Source organism: Dendrobates tinctorius, unplaced genomic scaffold (assembly GCF_039654945.1).
Source record: "Dendrobates tinctorius isolate UK_male_01 unplaced genomic scaffold, ASM3965494v1 ptg000060l, whole genome shotgun sequence".
Classification (NCBI taxonomy): domain Eukaryota; kingdom Metazoa; phylum Chordata; class Amphibia; order Anura; family Dendrobatidae; genus Dendrobates; species Dendrobates tinctorius.
The window spans coordinates 35,901,602-35,923,132 of NW_027361728.1; the positions used below are offsets into that span (position 1 = coordinate 35,901,602).

Consider the following 21,531-nt stretch of genomic DNA (forward strand, 5'->3'; position numbering starts at 1 on the left):
CCCTGCAGGCCCCCGAAGGTCCCCGTCGCCATATTGGATTTGGGGACCTGCAGGGAAGGAGCCCTCCGCAGCAGCACTGCACATTGCGCTGCTGTGGGGGGCTCAGGGAAGCACGGAGGGAGCCCCCTCCCTGCCGATGCTTCCCTTTAACCCCCGGTACACCGCGATCGTGATAATCAGCTGACACCCGGCCGCGATCAGCTACGCTCCCCCCCGTAAGCGCAGCTGATCGCATTAGACGTAATATTCCGTCCATGGAAATTAGGTCCCAGGTCACATGGACGGAATATTACGTCCATTGTAGGAAAGGGGTTAAAGATATTAAGGAATTTGACATTTCTTTTTCATTTTTTTACATATTCTACAAGAAACCACCTTAAACATCAGAAAAACAATGCTCTAAAAAAAAAAAAATGACCAACAAGATAAGTAAAACATTTATTGGGCTTAAATATATTACATATACACTAAAAGTACAATTAAGTTTTACATACTGTAGCAATTTCTTAATTTTGCAAAATCTATACATTAAAGTAGATATAACGGCTTTAATACAATGCATACAAAGTAGTCTTAAATTTACAATACCAGAAAAACGTGATTTTAATTTTTAATGAAATGTTTGGAATGTTTGTCCAATAGTGAGGTAAAAAAATATTTTGTAATTCAATTGAAACAGCTGTGCAAAAATACAATTCTGACTTGTCTAATTGTTGCTTTCATTTCAACCAGAAGAGGCGACAATATATTGCAATTAGGCATCTGGTAGCCTACATCCTGACACTGAGATCCAAGGTGACTAGTTAGTGTCTCTGCGGCAAAAGTAGGTCAGTGCACTTATTTCATTTGCCTGCCAAGGTACAGCGGTCTTTACGCAAATGACTGCTCTTTTATGAACCGGTCATGTCAGAGTGTACACGAACGCAGGTGTCAAATCCCGACCAAAAGCTCTGGGGGAGTCTTCTCAGATTAGAAATAATGCACAAAAGGTCAATTCTAATTGCGCAAAATGACTATCATATGACAAACATGATATTCCATGGCTGGAGGCTTGGAATGCCAATAATGGCAAGGCTTCTTTAAGAGCCTGAACGTATGATTAAAATAAAGCATTAAAAGGACTATGAGAAAAATACAAAAAATATATTTTGGTAAATTTCATATTTTTAATGGACATAAATATAAAAATTACATTAATTCCATCATAAAAAATAAGTCCCTCCAGAAATAAAAGACAATTATCTTCTAAAACTGGCCAATAATGTTCCTTTTTCCAAATGCATATATAAAATATTCCCATAGTGGCTTACTAATGGTTGGAATAAAATGACAACGCCTGTGTATTCTAACAGGATTACACTGTAATATCTATCAAGAAACATTCAAAGCAGCATTACAAAAGAAAGATTTGGAAAATTGAAATATGTTTTACGTACCTTAAAATCAAAATAGCCCCCAACCTCCCATTTCTTTTACTAAAAGAGTTAAGGTGCAATTATATGTTATTAAAATGCCTGCTCATTTTTTTTTTTCATTTTTTTTTCTTACAGGTACCACTAAAGATATAATGTATTGATAGCCCTGCTAATATGGACGTGGCATAATCAGTGACTTCCAGTATATTTTAACTATTTTTATAAATAGGCACTATAAAATAATATTTAGCTTTAATCTACTGATGATGGCTGCTTTTCTCTATAAAAAAAAAAAAACGAAATAAAATTAAGATCAGCGCACCCTTTCGTTTTCAGGAAAAAAAGGTAATAACGCTGTTGTGAACGAGCGCATACATATTATAGGAAACATACCCCAAATTTGTATTTTTCTTTTAATTCAATTTTTTCTTATTGACCAACTGTATTGTTCTCATGAAACTTTAGCAATTATATATATTTTTTTTTTTTGCAAGGTAGCAGCACCGCTTCAAAATGATTATTTTTTTGTCCAATTCACTTAATACTTTATTTCTCCTTTAAAACAATGGGACAGTTACTTTATACATTTTTTTAATAAAATACAAAAATGACTTTTATTAACACCTGTATAGATTATGCTCCTAAAATACAGAGGACATAAGGCATAATATATTTAAATAAAACAAAATAAAAATGTAATTTGCCACAACCATGGCAGAAATATTAGTTTGCAGAGCTATGTTATAGTGTTTACAGTTATATTACATGACAATTTCTAACATTTGCTACATCGTTATAGGCACACAGCATGATTAGTGGATCATAACACTTCTCGGAAGAGATGATTAAAGAAATTGATTACATGTAAACGTTTCAATCACGGATGTATTTTTTTTTTTTTTGGCTTTACATGCGCTGTTTTTAGGTAACAGTATAAAAAAAAAATCTCGCATAAAGACAGAGATCACTTAAAATGCTGCTGGGTAAAATTAACTTAGATTACAAAAAAAAAAAAATTAAAAATCATCATGCTACAAATATTAGTACATATTTGTCTTTACAATAAATAAAAAATTGCACTGTAATTGGTTCTTTAAAAAGTACTTAATATATTGTATAAAAAAAAAAACTACAACAAATATTTCCCCATTGCTTTGGTTATGGGAATAAAAAGCAGATATTCTATATTGAGGAATATGACAAGATACCTCAGTGAACGTCAGATTTCATTCTACCACGATGCAAAAGTAAGCAGCAAAAATATACAAAATATAGAATTATATAAAAGCTGAGTATATGTTGTGTGTCTGTTGCCCCTTTTGGAAATGAATTGCCCCTTCAGCTGAAATGTTTCCCTGAGGCACTTTATATTGTAAAAAACCGGAAGGGTTGTAGAACGAATAAAAGTAAAAGCTTTTTGCTTAATGTAATTCTTAAAAAAAAAACAAAAAAAAAACATTGCGATTAGGGTCGGATTTGTTATTTCCCTGTGTTTTTGTCAGTTTTGGTCTTTGCTAATGTCATTAAAATGGCTCACAATGTTTGAGGAATTTGGTGCAAAAATTTATTTTTGCTCTTTTGCTTTATTTGCGCCTTTTTTGAGTGGAATATTTAACAACAATTTCGATAAGCTTTTAACTGTTGCATTTTGTCTTCAGCTGGGCAAAAAATGTACACAAATTTTCTACCCCACTAAGGGTGGTTTCACACTGTACTTTGTCTCGTCGGGGCTTATGTCAGAACCCCCTGCAAAATGGGATTTTGGTGTATATGTGCAGGCGGGGCCACTGACTATGAGGGCTCACTCATACGACCGTACAACAGATAGAACTCGGCCGTGAATACTTTCTCATGCCGATTCAGAATGGGGAAAACAATCACAGCATACTGTGGGTATATCCGATGACAGATCACACGCACCCATACAAGTCTATGGGTGCATGTGAAACATCAGACTAGACTCAGATTTCAACAGAGTACAGTACAACATCCACGGACAGAGAAAGCAGAAGATGGAGAAAATGGGTTCTCCATAGCTGTTCTCCAAGATCATACTATGGTGGCACTCGGCTCAAACTCTGACAGAATGTGCTTCGATTGACAGCATAATCAGCCTCATATGAGAGAATCGACAGCCGTGTGACCCCAGCCTAATGGTGCTGACAGAGTCAATGTGTGCTCTGTTGTGCACCATTTTTGGGCATGTACGCCTACTGGAGGCAGACAAGCAAGCAGCAATCTAATAAGACTGAGTGTCCGCTTCCAATAGACGTATACTGCCGAAAATGATGCACAACAGAGCACATGTTGACTTTGTCGTCACCATTATAGTGAATGACTTAGTAGGCACATAAGCCTAAATCCTGTTTGGTGGGGGGTTCAGATGTAAGCCCCAAGGGGATCAACGAATGATGGACAAAACGCAGTGTGAAAGGGCACTAAGGTACAGGAGTACAATAGTGCAAACATTTTGCAACATTTTGAAAAGTCTCCAGTGATTAATTAGCTGAAAACATTTGAATAATGACAGCCATGGGCAGACCGTTGAACCAAGTAAAAAAATAACAACTAGGGATAACAAAACAAATAAGCCTAAAAATAATGCAAAAGCTGTACTGAATGTTTTAATCCAAAAAAGGCGCAAAGAGAATTGTGAATTGAAGCCTTGGTGTTTAATTGAAATTGGCTAAATGGTGAAAGTGTTAAATGATGAGGTGCACAAATCTACAAAGTAGATATGCTATATGCTTAAAAAATCTCCATGTAAACCATTGGTTATGATAATTGGGAAACCATTCTGATAACTGTAATCAGACTCTCTATGAATAATATCTACTTTGTTGGCTTCACAGTGACCTCAATGTAAGATTATTCACATACACTAATAACATTTATAGTCCTTACTTAAGAAAAACTAGGTTGACTCCCTGGATCAAGAATTGCATTGAAGATTTTAGGGTTAAAATTATTTGCTTTTAATAATGGAATTTTTTTTCCCCAGAAAGCTTTTGACATGCAGGACTTGTTGTCTGCTACGCCAAGGGAGCCGATGGCAGAAGACTTGATTCTCAAACAGCGATCAGTGTTTTACATCTACTCAAACATTATACTAACCTTTAAATCTAGCATTAAGCTTCAGAATATTTTAAAAAATGTATATTTAGAATAAAAAAAAAAATCTTAACTGTAATAACAAATATATAAAACATACAATGTTAGATACGGAGATGTGAACTACAGTAAGTAAAGTTTTGGCTTGTAGGCTAGCTAGCTGCAGGGTCATGGCAATGCAATACTTCATTTCACACGAATGTTACTGTGTTGGTCTTGGACACGATGTTACTGCTGGCCGCCTTATACAGCAGATAACATAGCAGCTTTAAAGCATTGAATTTTAAGGCACTGTTTCATTTGCGTATATTGTAGATCACTTAGGTTTGTAAACATGCAGTTAACTTCCCTTCTTAAAGATAGCAATATGATAACAGGAATACAAGCAATTTCAAGTAGAAAAAAAACAATGAATTCTATATATGTACGAGTCATTTTCTCTATTTTTCTAAGTTTGTATATTGTTTATTTGTACTCATGTATACACCTTGATGTGAGCGAATGTCTGTTTTTCGGTGGAAAGACACATCACTTAGAATTATTCCGCATTTTGACCATTCATTTAAAATTAAAGTCAACCACTGATAGGGGGGGGTCACAAAAATAAATCCGCTATGGAACACTGCTGCTGTACTTTATACTGCAATATAGCTGCTTAACAGAAACAGATTTCAGCTACGTCCTGGCTTTACATTTCAAAAAGGTGCATTCAAACACTGAGAATGTAATGAAACAGTTAAAAAATACGAATATAAAATGTCGAACGGAAAAGGTCTGTATTTATTTAAAAATGAATATTTGGATAAATGGATTATAATGCGCAGCATTAGTTAAGATATCTCTAATCTGTCTTCATGGTTTACTTCATAAAGAAGTACTGAAGTATAAAGGCAAATAAAACAGACAAGGTTGCAAAGCCTAAAACAATTAGAATTGCAAACTGTTCATCAGTAGGCACCATGCCTTTGCGTTTTGAATGGTCAAGGTGCGACAGGTCCTCCTGCAACATGAGATCATTCCGTCTCATAATAAAAGATGTAGATGGACTGTAAGAGCCACAGAGTTCTTGCGAAGTATCGATACATCGACGACATACACAAATCCGAAATCTGTAATCCATATTAGTTTGTACACCTGAGATATGAAATGATGTGTCTTCTCCTTTGTATACCTGCAAGTAAGAATCAGAGTTAAAACTATAAAAAATAAAATAAAATCATATTTAACAGTGTTAAACCGGTTTTAAAAAAAACATGCAATTTTTTTTAATCAGAACTTTTTTGTGCCATTAAACAGACAAGAGTGATTAGGGTGTTATGGATGCAAAGAACAAGAAGTAGAAAGACCGCACCCTAGATTTTTATGGTATTGTAATGAAATTTATTATCAATAAATAAAGCTTTGTATTGTTTTCAGTTATACCACTGTAAGGCTGTGTGCACACGCTGCGGATTTTGCTGCGGTTCCGGCCGCTGCGGACCCGCAGTACAGTACCATGATTCCCTATGGGAATCAAAAACCGCAATGCAGACGGTGCGGAATTTTCCGCGCGGATTATCTGCGGTTTTCAAGCCGCAGAAAGAATTGACATGTCAATTCTTTCTGCGGATTCCCCTGCGGTTTGCCATCTCCTCCATTGAGGAGATGAAAAACCGCAGGGCAAAACCGCAGAGCAATTCGCAGGTAAAACCGCAGGTCTTTTGACCTGCGGTTTCACCTGCGGATTGTACAAAATCCGCGCGGATGAATCCGCACCTAATCCGCAGGGATCTGTTTTCTCTTGTTGGATTATTAGTTAATTTTTGCTAATCCCTAATTATTACAGGGCCTTTTTAGTTTACCATTTCATGCCATAAATATTTTTTTTTTTTAAATCTTTTTGATTAAGATTATATGGAGCTGCAGAAATCATTGTATCCTTTATATAAAATTACAATACTATCCAGCAGTCAGACACTACCACCACTGCTGCTCTCTCTATGGTGGCCTACATTTTTCACATATTACCAGACACAACAACAGACCAGGTGAACATTTTGGTCTGCTCCTCTTAGGCCTCTTTCACACTTAAGTTTTCTGCATCAGTTCAAATCCGCCAAAAAGTCAGACAAGCGGATCCGTTCTCAACTGATGTGAACGGATGGCACAGGAAGAGAGAGAGAGAGAGAGAATTTTTTTTTTTTTGTCCGGCACCCAGAAAGAATTTCGGGTTAAATGAGTGTCTGGAGGATCCGCCAGCGAAAAAAACGTTGCAAGCTCCGTTTTGAAATCTTTGAGGATGGTGACGGACAGCAACTTTTGGCGGATCCTCAAAATAAACGGATGCAACGGACAGCAATCCGTCACAATCCGCCATTAATGGAAGTCAATGCGGAAAAAAACGGATCCTCAAAAGAAAATTGAGGATCCGTTTTTTTCAAAACCTGGCAGATTGTGACTGATTGTAAAAAACTGAAGTGTGAAAGAGGCCTTATCAAAATGTTATCCCCCTGTGGAGACACGGTGTGTCAGTCAAACCGCACGGACTAGGGGCCCGGTCTCCTTTCACAGTGGGCATAATGCTTTTCAGACAACACAGGGTGAGGGTAAAACAGTGTGGCAATACTTTATTATTATTTAACAAACGGGCAGATAACACGTAGAACAGTCCAAATACCCAAGATGGTGCACAATTACAGAGTCTCACTCTTCTGCTGATTCGCTGGGCTAAGAGCAGCTGTGACTTCAGTGCTTCCAGGGCTAACTACCCCATCTGTGGCACGCACACAGAGAGGAGGTAACAACAAGCTTTGGAAGATGACAGTCCATTCAGGTACAAGGCCAGTTGACCAGAAAGTCACATTCTGGCTTCTCCAACCAGCTCCATGGAGCCAGGTGACCGGAGGGTCCTATTCCTGGCTTTCACAAATGCATGCATGGGTCGGTGATGGTCAATAGAGAAGATCTGCATCCTTCCAGTTGGCATCCTGTAGAATGACAAATGTGTCCCTCATGATGGAGCCATGATGTCTTGGCTGCTGTCCAGTAGAGACCCTCTAGATGTTTGGATGTCTTGGCTGAATCTGTGGCTCATGTTACAGAGGCTTATAACCTGTTTTTGTAATTAACAACTGTCCTTCATCTAGTATTCACAGGTAAAGGGGAAGAATGGTGATAAGACTAACTCGCATGGTTTAATTATGTAATCTGTTTGCATAGTTTTTCCTCTTCTATTTTGCAAGTCAACAAACTAGCTGGCCTGGACAATATTTAATCAACATATCGGCAAACATCATTGTTCCATGACCCTGTATGCAAGAAGAGTCAACATTTCAGATTCTTGACCAACTCAAAAAAACAAAAAAAACACAAATTCACGTCAACATATAGATAACAGTATATTTCCTGGCTTGCTGAAAATACACATCTTGTTAATTAAGATAAAATGCTGTGTCCTAACACCCCCCAAAAAAAGTTACTTTTACTTATCTTCCCTTTTTTTTTTTTAGATACAAGCTGTTAGACTCACCCTTCTCCCTGCGAGTGGCTGTTGTCTATCGCCCTCCGGGCCCCTTCAGTTGATCTTGCACCACTTTGCCACCTGGCTCCTTATCCTGTGACATCCCCACCCTCATCATGGGGGATTTTAACAAACCCATTAGTGTTCACCTTTCCCCATTTGCCACTTACCTTATATCTCTAACTTCCTCCTTCTTCAGCTTTTCACAGCCTACTAACTCTCCTACGCATGAAGACGGGAATACTCTGGACCTTATCTTCTCCCGTCTCTGCACGGTGCAACACTTTATTATCTCCCCTCTCCCGCTTTCTGACTACAATCTTTGTTCTTTCTCTGTCAAGAATTATCACCCCGCTCAGGACAACTCCTCTTATCGCACACATAGGAATTTGCAGTCATCATTGGCCCCAATCTCCTACCTCTCAGGTCCTGACTATGAATTAAAATATTATAATTAAATATTGCAAAGTGCCCTGGATGAAGCTGCACCTCCTACACATAAATCACTACGATGCAGACGGCGACAACCCTGGCACACGCTGCAAACATGTTTTCTCCACAGGTGCTCCAGATGCGCTGAACGTCTGTGGTGAAAATCCAATCTCGCGGAAGATTTCATCCATTGTATGTTTATGCTTAAAACATAGAACTCTGCCCTTCACCTCTCCAAACAATCCTATTTCAACACCTTTATCACGGCATTATCCAATAATCCTAAAAGACTATTTGACACTTTTTATTCTCTCCTCAATCCAAGAGTGCAGGCCCACACCACCGACCTTAGCGCTGATCTGGCCAATTATTTCAACAAAAAATTGACCATATAAAACTGGATTTGTTCTCAAAATGCTCTAACGCTATGCATTCTCCTCCCTCCAGCACTGCATCTAGCTCACTTTGTCTTTGAACCGGTCACTGAAGAATTAAACATGCTCCTTGCATCCTCGCCCTACAACCTTCAGCAGTGACCATATTCCCCCACATCTCCTCCAGTCCCTTTCCACGGCTGTCACCACTCACCTAATCAAAATATTTAATCTATTTAACCCCTTCCTGACATCCGACGTACTATCCCGTCCACGGTACCCGGGCCCGTATGACCGTGGACGGGATAGTACGTCTACCGCGATCAGCGGCGCCCACGTGGTGAGCGCCGCTGATCGCGGCCGGGTGTCAGCTGATTATCACAGCTGACACCCGGCACAATGTGTCAGGGGCGGTCACGGACCGCCCCCGACACGTTAACCCCTTGCACACCGCGATCAAACACGATCGCGGTGTACCGGGGGTTAAAGGGAAGCATCGGCAGGGAGGGGGCTCCCTCCGTGCTTCCCTGAGCCCCCCACGGCAGCGCAATGTGCAGCGCTGCTGCGGGGGGCTCCTTTCCTCCAGCCCCCCGAATCCAAGATGGCGACGGGGGCCTGAGGAAGCTGGCTTCCTCAGTGCCTGCAAAGCGCAGGCATGAGGAAGCCTTCTGCAGTGCCTGTGTCAGATCACTGATCTGTCACAGTGATCTGTGATGTGACAGATCAGCGATCTGTCACAGGACAGTGATGTCCCACCTGGGACTATTTAATAAAGTAAAAAAAAAAATAAAAAAAAGTGTAAAAATAATTTTAAAAAAATCGCCACATATATTAGAAAAAAAAAAAATATTCCCCCAATAAATCCATTTTTTGGAAATAATAAAAAAAACAAAACAATAAAAGTACACATATTAGGTATCGCCGCGTCCGTAACGACCCGCCCTATAAAACTGTCCCATTAGTTAACCCCTTTAGCGAACCCCTTAAAAAATAAAAAATGAAGCAAAAAATAATGATGTATTATCATACCGCCAAACAAAAAGTGTAATAACGCGCGATCAAAAAGACGCATATAAATATCCATGGTACCGCTGAAAACGTCATCTTGTCCCGAAAAAAACGAGCCGCCACACAGCATCATCAGCGAAAAAATAAAAAAGTTATAGCTCGCTGAATAAAGCGATGCAAAAATAATTATTTTTTATATAAAATAGTTTTCATTGCATAAAACCGACAAAAACATAAAAAAAGACCTAAATGAGGTATCGCTGTAACCGTACTGACGTGAAGAATAAAACCTCTTTATCAATTTTACTGCACGCGGAACGGTGTAAACGCACCCCCCCCAAAAGAAATTCATGAAACGCTGTTTTTTGTTCATTCTGCGTCCCAAAAATCGGAATAAAAAGCGATCAAAAAATTCCACGTGCCCGAAAATGGTACCAATAAAAACGTCAACTCGTCCCGCAAAAAATAAGCCCTCACATGACTCAGTGGGTCAAAATACGGAAAAATTATAGCTCTCAATATGTGGTGATGCAAAAACTATTTTTACAATAAAAAGCGTCTTTTAGCGTGCGACAGCCGCCAAACATAAAAACCGCCATAAATAGTAAATCAAACCCCACGTTATCACCCCCTTAGTTAGGGAAAAATAATAAAATAAAAAAAATGTATTTATTTCCATTTTTCCATTAGGGTTAGGGTTAGGGCTAGGGGTGTGTTGGGGTAGGGTTAGGGCTAGGGTTAGGGTAGGGTTAGGGCTGGGTTAGGGTTAGGGCTAGGGTTAGGGTTAGGGGCGTGTTGGGGTTCGGGTTGGAGTTAGAATTGGGGGTTTCCACTGTTTGGGCACATCAGGGGCTCTCCAAATGCAACATGGCGTCTGATCTCAATTCCAGCCAATTCTGAGTTGAAAAAGTCAAATGGTGCTCCTTCCCTTCCAAGCTCTGTACATGTAGGGTATCAGCCTACTCAGGACAAATTGCAAAACAATTTTTGGGGTCCAATTTCTCCTGTTACCCTTAGGAAAATAAAAAATTGGGGGCAAAAATATCATTTTTGTGGAAAAAAATGATTTTTTTATTTTCACGTCCGAGTGTTATAAACTTCTGTGAAGCACTTGGGGGTTCAAAGTGCTCACCACACATCTAGATGAGTTCCGTGGGGGGTCTAGTGTCCAAAATGGGGTCACTTGTGGGGAGTTTCAATAGTTTAGGTACATCAGGGGCTCTCCAAACGCACATGACACCCGCAGACCATTCCATCAAAGTCTGCATTCCAAAACGTCACTGCTTCCCTTCCGAGCCCCGACGTGTGTCCATACAGTAGTTTTCTCTCATATATGGGGTGTCAGCGTACTCAGGACAAATTGGACAACAACTTTTGGGGGTCCAATTTCTCCTGTTACCCTTGGGAAAATGAAAAAATTGGGGACTAATTGATCATGTTTGTGGGAAAAAAATACGATTTTTTTATTTTCATGCCCGGGCATTATAAACTTCTGTGAAGCCCTTGGGGGTTCAAAGCGCTCACAACACATCTAGATAAGTTCCTTAGGGGGTCTCGTTTCCATAATAGGGTCACTTGTGGGGGTTTCCACTGTTTAGGTACATTAGGGGCTCTCCAAAGGCAACATGACACCCGCAGACCATTCCATCAAAGTCTGCATTCCAAAACGTCACTACTTCCCTTCCGAGCCCCGACGTGTGCCCATACAGTAGTTTTCTCCCACGTATGGGGTATCAGCATACTCAGGACAAATTGGACAACAACTTTTGGGGTCCAATTTCTCCTGGTACCCTTGGGAAAATAAAAAAATGGTGACTAAAAGATCATGTTTGTGGAAAAAATACGAATTTTTTATTTTACGCCCGGGCGTTGTAAACTTCTGTGAAGCACTGGGGGGGTCAAAGTGCTCACCACACATCTAGATAAGTTCCTTAGGGGGTCTAGTTTCCAAAATGGTGTCATTTGTGTGGGGGTTCCACTGTTTTGGTACATCAGGAGTTTTCCAAACGCGACATGGTGTCCGATCTCAATTCCAGCCAAAAACGTCAAATGGCGCTGCTTCCCTTCCGAGCTCTGCCATGCGCCCAAATAGTGGTTTACCCCCACATGTGGGGTATCAGCGTACTCAGGACAAATTGCACAATAACTTTTAGGGTCCTGTTACCCTTGGGAAAATAAAAATTGGGGTGAAAAGATCATTTTTGTGGAAAAAAATATGATTTTTTAATTGTACTGCTGTACGTTATAAACTTCTGTAAAGCCCTTGTGGGTTCAAAGTTCTCACCACATATCTAGATAAGTTCCTTGGGGGGTCTAGTTTCCAAAATGGGGTCACTTGTAGGGGGTTTCCACTGTTTAGGTACATCAGGGACTCTCCAAACGTGACATGGCGTCCAATCTGAATTCCAGCCAATTTTGCATTGAAAAAGTCAAACGGCGCTCCTTCCATTCTGAGCTCTGCCATGCGCCGAAACAGTCGTTCCCCCCCACATATCAGGTATCTGCGTACTCAGGACAAATTGCACAATAACTTTTGCAGTTCAATTTCTCCTGTTACCCTTGGTAAAATAAAAAAAATTGAACCCGAATTATTTTTTTTATGAAAAAAAGTTAGATGTTCATTTTTTTTTTAAATATTCAAAAAAATTCCTGTGACGCACCTAAAGGGTTAATAAACTTCTTGAATGTGGTTTTGAGCACCTTAAGGGGTGCAGTTTTTAGAATGGTGTCACTTTTGGGTATTTTCTATCATATAGACCCCTCAAAGTGGCTTCAAATGTGATGTGGTCCTAAAAATAAAATGGTGTTGTAAAAATGAGAAATCGCTGGTCAACTTTTAACCCTTATAACTTCCTAACAAAAAAAAATTTTGGTTCCAAAATTGTGCTGATGTAAAGTAAACATGTGGGAAATGTTAGTTATCACGTTTTTTGTGTGCCGTATCTCTGTGATTTAAGGGCAAAAAAATTCAAAGTTGGAAAATTGCAAAATTTTCAAAATTTTCGCCAAATTTCCGTTTTTCTCACAAATAAACGCAAGTTATTTGAATGAAATTTTACCACTAAGTCACGAGAAAACAATGTCAGAATCACCGGGATCCATGGAAGCGTTCCACAGTTATGACCTCATAAAGGTACAGTGGTCAGAATTGTAAAAATTGGCCCGGTCATGAACGTGCAAACCACCCTTGGGGGTGAAGGGGTTAATCTCATCTGGCATTTTTCCCTCCTCATATTAACATGCCAGCATACACTCATTACTTAAAAAAATAAAAATCCCTCGAACAGAACTGTGCTGTTAACTATCCACCTGTCTCTAATATTCCCTACAGATGTAAACTCTTGGAATGCTTGGTCCACTCCTATCTAATCTATCTCTCAGATTACTCTCTTCTTGAACCCTCAAAATCTGGTTTCCGCTTCTTACACTCTACTGAAACTGTTCTCAAAGTCTCTAATGATCTAACAGCTAAGTCTAATGGTCACTACTCCATGACGATTCTCTTAGATCACTCTGCAGCATTCGACACTTTGGATCACCAGCTCCTTTTCATTATACACTGCTCTATCAGTCTCAAAGATTACTTTCTCTCCTAGTTCCCCTCCTACCTCTCTGACAGCTCCTTCACTGTGTCTTTTGCTGGCTACTCTTCCTTTTCTCTTCCCCTTACTGCCGAGGCTTATCAAGGATCACTCCTAGGCCCCCTCCTCTTTTCCTTGTATACTGCTCCTTTTGGACAAACAATCAGTACATTCGGTTTTCTGTACCATCTCTAGGCTGATGGCACCCAATTATACACAGTCTCCTGATATCACCCTTACATTATTACAAAAGACCAGCGATCATTTTTTGGAGGTCTCTGATAGAGTGAGGACATAATATCTACAACAGAATTTGTCGAAAAACTGAACTCCTTGAGTTTCCTTCCTCCCACCACTAACTTATCTATGCCCGATATTGCTATTTCTGTGTGTGGTTCGACCATTACTCCCCAGCAACATGCCTGCTGTCTTAGGGTCACTCTTGATTCAGAGCCCTACATCCGATCAATCGCTCGTTCATGTCACCTACACCTCAAAAATATTTCTGCAATTTGACCTTTTCTTGCCTTTGACTCGGCAAAAACTCTTACTGCAGCTATCATCCATTCTTGTCTAGACTATTGCAACTCAACTGATCAGTCTCCCTCTCATTAAACTCTCCCATTTCCAATCTGTCCTGAATGCAGCAGCCAGGATCATATTGTGTTCCAACTGCTACACCGATGCCTCCACGCTGTGACAGTGACTACACTGGCTGCCCATCCGCTACAGAGTTCAATATAAACTTAAAACTCTCACCCACAAAGCGTTACAAGGTTAAGCATCACCCTACATCTCCTCCTTCATCTCAGTCTACCACCCTACCCGTGCCCCCTCCGTTCTGCTAATGACATAAGACTAACATTCTTAATAATCTGAAACTTCCACTCCTGTCTCCAAGATCTGCCGTGCCAGTTCTTTGGAATGCACTAACCAAGACAATTCAATTAATCCCAAATATCCACAGTTGTAAGCGTGCCCTAAAAAGCGTGTCCACTTCCCTCCCCTCTGTCTTCCCTTAACTGTTTGTCCCACGAAGTGTGTCCATATACCATGTATGGTTGAATAAAGGACTGCATTTTATTACAGCTTTCGGGTGAGTGCCGCATTTTTTTCTATTTTTTCTGACATAAAAATGAAGCCCCATGAATCACAAAAAAAGATGCAAAAATTACTTGGATATTTGAATGAGATTTTTTTTTTTTTTTTTACAGCTCTGTAAACCACATGTATGAGAAATAAAAAAAATGTTTCTGGTCAGGATCGGCAGCAAATGGTCTTGAACTGGTTAATATAAGAAAAATATAATAGAAAACCCCCTTTAAGGATCCACTTATATTAATTGATTCTCTGACTTCCATACATTAGTGGCCTGTAACTATGCATCTGTCACCAGGTTTTTATTATCTCATCTGAGAACAGCAAAATGTGGGAGTAGAGACCCAGGTTCCAGTGATGTCTCAATTACTAGGCTGCTTGCTTTCATTTTGATAAAATCACAGTTTTCTCTGCTGCAGATCTTGGACTTCTCTGAATGCTGAGCCCTGTATAACCCCGCCCACACCACTGCTTGGCAGCTTTCTGTGTTCTATGTAGATGAGCAGAAAGCTGCCAATCAGAGATGGGGGCGGGGTTACAGAGCATAAGAATATGTTTGACTACCTGGCAGCGGGTTTACTAGTCCTCTAGTGATAATCTCCTGCTTATGAAAGACTGATTTCATGAAAACTACACTACGCAACCCAGTAAGTGACATTTTGCAGCAATCAGGGTCTTTGCCAGTACGTTATGCTGCCCTTTAGATTAGGTAGCAACAACCTGGTAACAGAGTCACTTCAGGGAAATTTTATGTTTATGGTTATTTTTAAAAAGGTGTTGGGAATATTATTTTGCACCATCTAATTAACCGCTACGTTTCACCAACACAAGGTTTCCAATCACTTCCGAATTTTAGTGATTGTCACCTAAATTTGTCCCCAGTAGTTATATAAACTGGGATTTTACTGCATCTGCAGGGTGGTCTGAAGTTTCTACAGAAATCTTCTGCTTTCCGGAGAAGCCTTATTTTCACTGCCTTGGGAGGTTACAGAGTTCACGGAAGTGTTTAGTTTCAATGATAACTGTCATAAAGCGTGTGGGATCCAAGCAAATTGATAATGATATTATACCCCATCAGATCTGTGCTTAGCATGACACAGAATTGCATTTCTTAACACACTTTCCTTTATCAGTGCAAACTGAAGTTATATGGAGGCAGATGTATAAGGAGGCAAGGAGTGGGGTTTCTATTCTCCCACATCTTGTAACAAAATAAAAATGTAAATGATATTTCTCAGAGCGTAAATGCCCCTCTCTTCACATTTATATGCAATTTCCATGTCATGCAGGAGATGTGCTTCATGAGACAGGAGAGACTGAAATTAGGTAGCAATTTACTGACGCTTGCTCAATTTATCATAATTCCCATATTGTGCTTTGTGCGTTATTTTTATCTTGCTTTAATCCAGTTACATGTGATACGTCTTAACCTCTCATGTAAATTTTATGTGTTGCTTATTTAAATAAATGGCCTTTTTGTGCAGACTCTTATTTCTGGACTATTAGATGGATACCCACAGCAAAAAAGTGAGACATGTTAAATAACCTCAGGCACACTTTTGTTTTTTAAATTAACATTGTATAGACTTTAGTCGCCACAAAGTATTAAAGTGAATCTGTCACCAGTTTTTTTTCTATGTAATCTGAGAGCACCATAATAGAGACAGAGACCCTGATTCCAGTGATGTATCACTTACCAGACTTTAGTGTAGTTTTGTTAAAATCACGAAAAGACTAGTAAACCTTCTGCATGTAGTCCTCCATATTCATGAGCTCTGTATAACCCAACTGCCACCACTACTGATTGGCAACTTTCTGTACAGGTACACTGTGCATAGGCTGAAAGTTGTCAATCAGTAAGTAGTGTGGGAGGGTTATACAGAGCTCAATATTCAGACAACTGCTAGATCTACATCAGATACAGTTAGGTCCATATATATTTGGACAGACATTTTTCTAATTTTGGTTCTAGATATTACCACAATGAATTTTAACCCTTTCTGTCATGTGACGTACTAACTCGTCCATGTGCCCTGGGACTTAATTCCCAGGGACAGGATAGTACGTCACAGCGATCAGCGGCGCCCACGTGGTGAGCGACGTTGATCGCGGCCGGGTGTCAGCTGATTATCACAGCTGACCCCCGGCACAATGTGTCAGGGGCGGTCACGGACCGCCCCCGACACGTTAACCCCTTGCACACCGCGATCAAACACGATCGCGGTGTACCGGGGGTTAAAGGGAAGCATCAGCAGGGGGGGCTCCCTCCATGCTACTCTGAGCCCCCAACAGCAGCGCAATGTGCAGCACTGCTGCGGGGGGCTCCATCCCTGCAGGTCCCCGAATCCAATATGGCGACGGGGACCTTCGGGGGGCCTGCAGGGAGCTGGCTTCCTCATGCCTGCAAAGCACAGGCAAGGAGGAAGCCTTGTGCAGTGCCTGTGACAGTAAACATAATTTAAAAAAAAAAAAAAAAAAATCGCTAAATAAATTATAAAAAGAAAAAAAAAAAATCCCTAGTAAAATTCATTTTTTGGAAATAAAAAAAAACAAACAATAAAAGTACACATCTGGTATCGCCGCGTCCGTAACAACCCGCCCTATAAAACTGTCCCATTAGTTAACCCCTAGCGAACCCCTTAAAAAATAAAAACAAAAAACCAAGCAAAAAATAATGATTTATTATCATACCGCCGAACAAAAAGTGCAATAACGCGCGATCAAAAAGACGCATATAAATATCCATTGTACCGCTGAAAACGTCATCTTATCTCGCAAAAAACGAGCCGCCATACAGCATCATCAGCAAAAAAATAAAAGTTATAGCTCGCAGAATAAAGCGATGCAAAAATAATTATTTTTTATATAAAATTGTTTTCATTGCATAAAAAGCGCCAAAACATAAAAAACTACCTAAATGAGGTATCGCTGTAACCGTACTGACCCGAAAAATAAAACCGCCTTATCAATTTTACCGCAGGCGAAACTGTGTAAATGCACCCCCCAAAAGAAATTCATGAAATGCTGGTTTTGTTCATTTTGCGTCCCAAAAATCGGAATAAAAAGCGATCAAAAGATGTCACGTGCCCAAAAATGATACCAATAAAAACGTCAACTCGTCTCGCAAAAAATAAGACCTCACATGACTCGGTGGGTCAAAATATGAAAACATTATAGCTCTCAATATGTGGTGATGCAAAAACTATTTTTACAATTAAAAGCGTCTTTTAGCATGCGACCGCTACCAAATATAAAAACCCAACATAAATAGTAAATCAAACCCCCCGTTATCACCCCCTTAGTTAGGGAAAAATAATAAAATTAAAATAAAATGTATTTATTTCCATTTTCCCATTAGGGTTAGGGCTGAGATTAGGGTTAAGGGTGTGCTGGGGTTAGGGTTGGAGTTAGAATTGGGGGGATTTCCACTGTTTGGGCACATCAGGTGCTCTCCAAACACAACATGGCAACTGATCTCAATTCCAGCCAATTCTACTTAGAAAAAGTCAAATGGTGCTCCTTCCCTTCCAAGCTCTGCCATGCGCCTAAACTGTGTTTTGACCCCCACCTATGGGGTATCAGCCTACTCAGGACAAATTGCAAAACAACTTTTGGGGTCCAATTTCTCCTGTTACCCTTAGAAAAATAAAAAATTGGGGACAAAAATATCATTTTTGTGGAAAAAAATGATTTTTATTTTCACGCCCGGGCATTATAAACTTCTGTGAAGCCCTTGGGGGTTCAAAGTGCTCACCACACATCTAGATAAGTTCCGTGGGGGGTCTAGTTTCCAAAATGGTGTCATTTGTGGGGGGTTGCCACTGTTTAGGTACATCAGGGGCTTTCCAAACGCGACATAGTGTGCGATCTCAATTCCAGCCAAAAAAGTCAAATGGCGCTGCTTCCCTTCCGAGCTCTGCCATGCGCCCAAATAGTCGTTTACACCCACATATGGGGTATCACCGTACTCGGAACAAATTGCACAATAACTTTTAGGGTCTTGTTACCTTTGGGAAAATAAAAATTGGGGGTGAAAAGATCATTTTTGTGGAAAAAATATGATTTTTTTAATTGTACCGCTGTACGTTATAAACTTCTGTGAAGCCCTAGTGGGTTCAAAGTTCTCACCACCTATTTCCACTGTTTGGGCACATCAGGTGCTCTCCAAACGCAACATGGCGTCTGATCTCAATTCCAGCCAATTCTGCGCTGAAAAAGTCAAATGGTGCTCCTTCCCTTCCAAGCTCTGCCATGCGCCCAAACAGTGTTTTACCCCCACATATAGGGTATCAGCCTACTCAGGACAAACTGCAAAACAACTTTTGGGGTCCATTTTCTCCTGGTACCCTTGGGAAAATAAAAAAATTGGTGACTAAATGATCATGTTTGTGGAAAAAATAAGATTTTTTTATTTTCACGCCCGGGCGTTATAAACTTCTGTGAAGCACTGGTGCTCACCACACATCTAGATAAGTTCCTTGGGGGGTCTAGTTTCCAAAATGGTGTCAATTGTGGGGGGTTTCCACTGTTTTGGTACATCAGGGGTTTTCCAATCGCGACATGGTGCAGATCTCAATTCCAGCCAAAAACGTCAAATGGCGCTGCTTCCCTTCTGAGCTCTGCCATGCGCCCAAATAGTCGTTTACACCCACATATGGGGTATCAGCGTACTCAGGGCAAATTGCACAATAACTTTACGGTCCTGTTACCCTTGGGAGAATAAAAATTGGGGGTGAAAAGACAATTTTTGTGGAATAAATATGATTTTTTAATTGTACTGCTGTACGTTATAAACTTCTGTGAAGCCATTGTGGGTTCAAAGTTCTCACCACATATCTAGATAAGTTCCTTGGGGGGGTCTAGTTTCCAAAATGGGGTCAATTGTGGGAGGTTTCCACTGTTTTTTGCATTGAAAAAGTCAAACGGCGCTCCTTCCCTTCTGAGCTCTGCCATGCGCCGAAAAAGTGGTTCCCCCCCACATATCAGGTATCAGCGTACTCAGGACAAACTGCACAATAACTTTTGCAGTCCAATTTCTCCTGTTACCCTTGGTAAAATAAAAAAAATTGAACCTGAAGTATTTTTTTTTGTGAAAAAAAGTTAAATGTTCATTTTTTTTTTTAAATATTCAAAAAATTCCTGTGAAGCACCTGAAGGGTTAATAAACTTCTTGAATGTGGTTTTGCGCACCTTAAGGGTTGAAGTTTTTAGAATGGTGTCACTTTTGGGAATTTTCTATCATATAGACCCCTCAAAGTGGCTTCAAATATGATGTGGTCCGTAAAAATAAAATGGTGTTGCAAAAATGAGAAATCGCTGGTCAAGTTTTAACCCTTATAACTTCCTAACAAAAAAACATTTTGGTTCCAAAATTGTGCTGATGTAAAGTAAACATGTGGGAGATGTTACTTAAGTTTTTTCTGTGCCGTATCTCTGTGATATAAGGGCATAAAAATTCAAAGTTGGAAAATTATGAAATTTTCAAAATTTTCGCCAAATTTCCGTTTTTTTCACAAATAAACGCAAGTTATATGAATTAAATTTTACCACTAGCATGAAGTACAATATGTCACGAGAAAACAATGTCAGAATCACCGGGATCCATGGAAGCATTTCAGAGTTATTACCTCATAAAGGGACAGTGGTCAGAATTGTAAAAATTGGCCCGGTCATGAACGTGCAAACCACCCTTGGGGGTTAAGGGATTAAACAAGACAATTCCGATGCAGTTGAAGTTCAGACTTTCAGCTTTCATTTGAGGGTATCCACATTAAAATTGCATGAAGAGTTTAGGTGTTTCAGCTCCTTAACATGTGCCACCCTGTATTTAAAGGGACCAAAAGTAATTGGACAGATTAAATAACTGTAAATAAAATGTTCATTTCTAGTACTTGGTTGAAAACCCTTTGTTGGCAATGACTGCCTGAAATCTTGAACTCATGGACATCACCAGACGCTGTGTTTCCTCCTTTTTGATGCTCTGCCAGGCCTTCACTGCGGTGGTTTTCAGTTGCTGTTTGTTTGTGGGCCTTTCTGTCTGAAGTTTAGTCTTTAACAAGTGAAATGCATGCTCAATTGGGTTGAGATCAGGTGACTGACTTGGCCATTCAAGAAAATTCCACTTCTTTGCTTTAATAAACTCCTGGGTTGCTTTGGCTTTATGTTTTGGGTCATTGTCCATCTGTAGTATGAAACGACGACCAATCAGTTTGGCTGCATGTGGCTGGATCTGAGCACACAGTATGGCTCTGAATACCTCAGAATTCATTCGGCTGCTTCAGTCCTGTGTCACATCATCAATAAACACTAGTGACCCAGTGCCACTGGCAGCCATGCATGCCCAAGCCATCACACTGCCTCCGCCATGTTTTACAGATGATGTGGTATGCTTTGGATCATGAGCTGTACCATGCCTTCACCATACTTTTCTCTTTCCATCATTCTGGTAGAGGTTGATCTTGGTTTCCTCTGTCCAAAGAATGTTCTTCCAGAACTGTGATGGCTTTTTTAGATGTTTTTAGCAAAGTCCAGTCTAGCCTTTTGATTCTTGATGCTTATGAGTGGCTTGCATCGTGCAGTGAACCCTCTGTATTTACTTTCATGCAGTCTTCTCTTTATGGTAGATTTGGATATTGATACGCCTACCTCCTGGAGAGTGTTGTTCACTTGGTTGGCTGTTGTGAAGGGGTTTCTCTTCTCCATGGAGACTATTCTGGGATCATCCACCAGTGTTGTCTTCCGTGGGCACCCAGGTCTTTTTGCATTGATGAGTTCACCAGTGCTTTCTTTCTTTCTCAGGATGTAACAAACTGTAGATTTTGCCACTCCTAATGTTGTAGCAATTTTTCGGATGGTTTTTTTCTGTTTTTGCAGCTTAAGGATGGCTTGTTTCTCCTGCATGGAGAGCTCCATTGACCGCATGTTTCCTTCACAGTAAAACCTTCCAAATGCAAGCACCACACCTCAAATCAACTCCAGGCCTTTTATCTGCTTAATTGAGAATGACAGAAGGG

At 40.1% G+C, this 21,531-nt stretch overlaps 1 protein-coding gene across 2 annotated transcripts in view; it reads right to left on the minus strand.

The window, feature by feature from the left end:
• Window positions 1-425: 425 nt before the first annotated feature.
• The window catches only part of FNDC3B (fibronectin type III domain containing 3B), a 474,468-nt gene continuing 453,362 nt past the window's right edge, over window positions 426-21,531 (minus strand). For both annotated transcript variants that reach the window (XM_073578841.1, XM_073578842.1), the window contains one exon: window positions 426-5,697. In XM_073578841.1, the coding sequence (XP_073434942.1) occupies window positions 5,386-5,697 (312 nt within the window). In that variant the 3' untranslated portion in view covers window positions 426-5,385. The remainder of the gene's footprint in view (window positions 5,698-21,531) is intronic.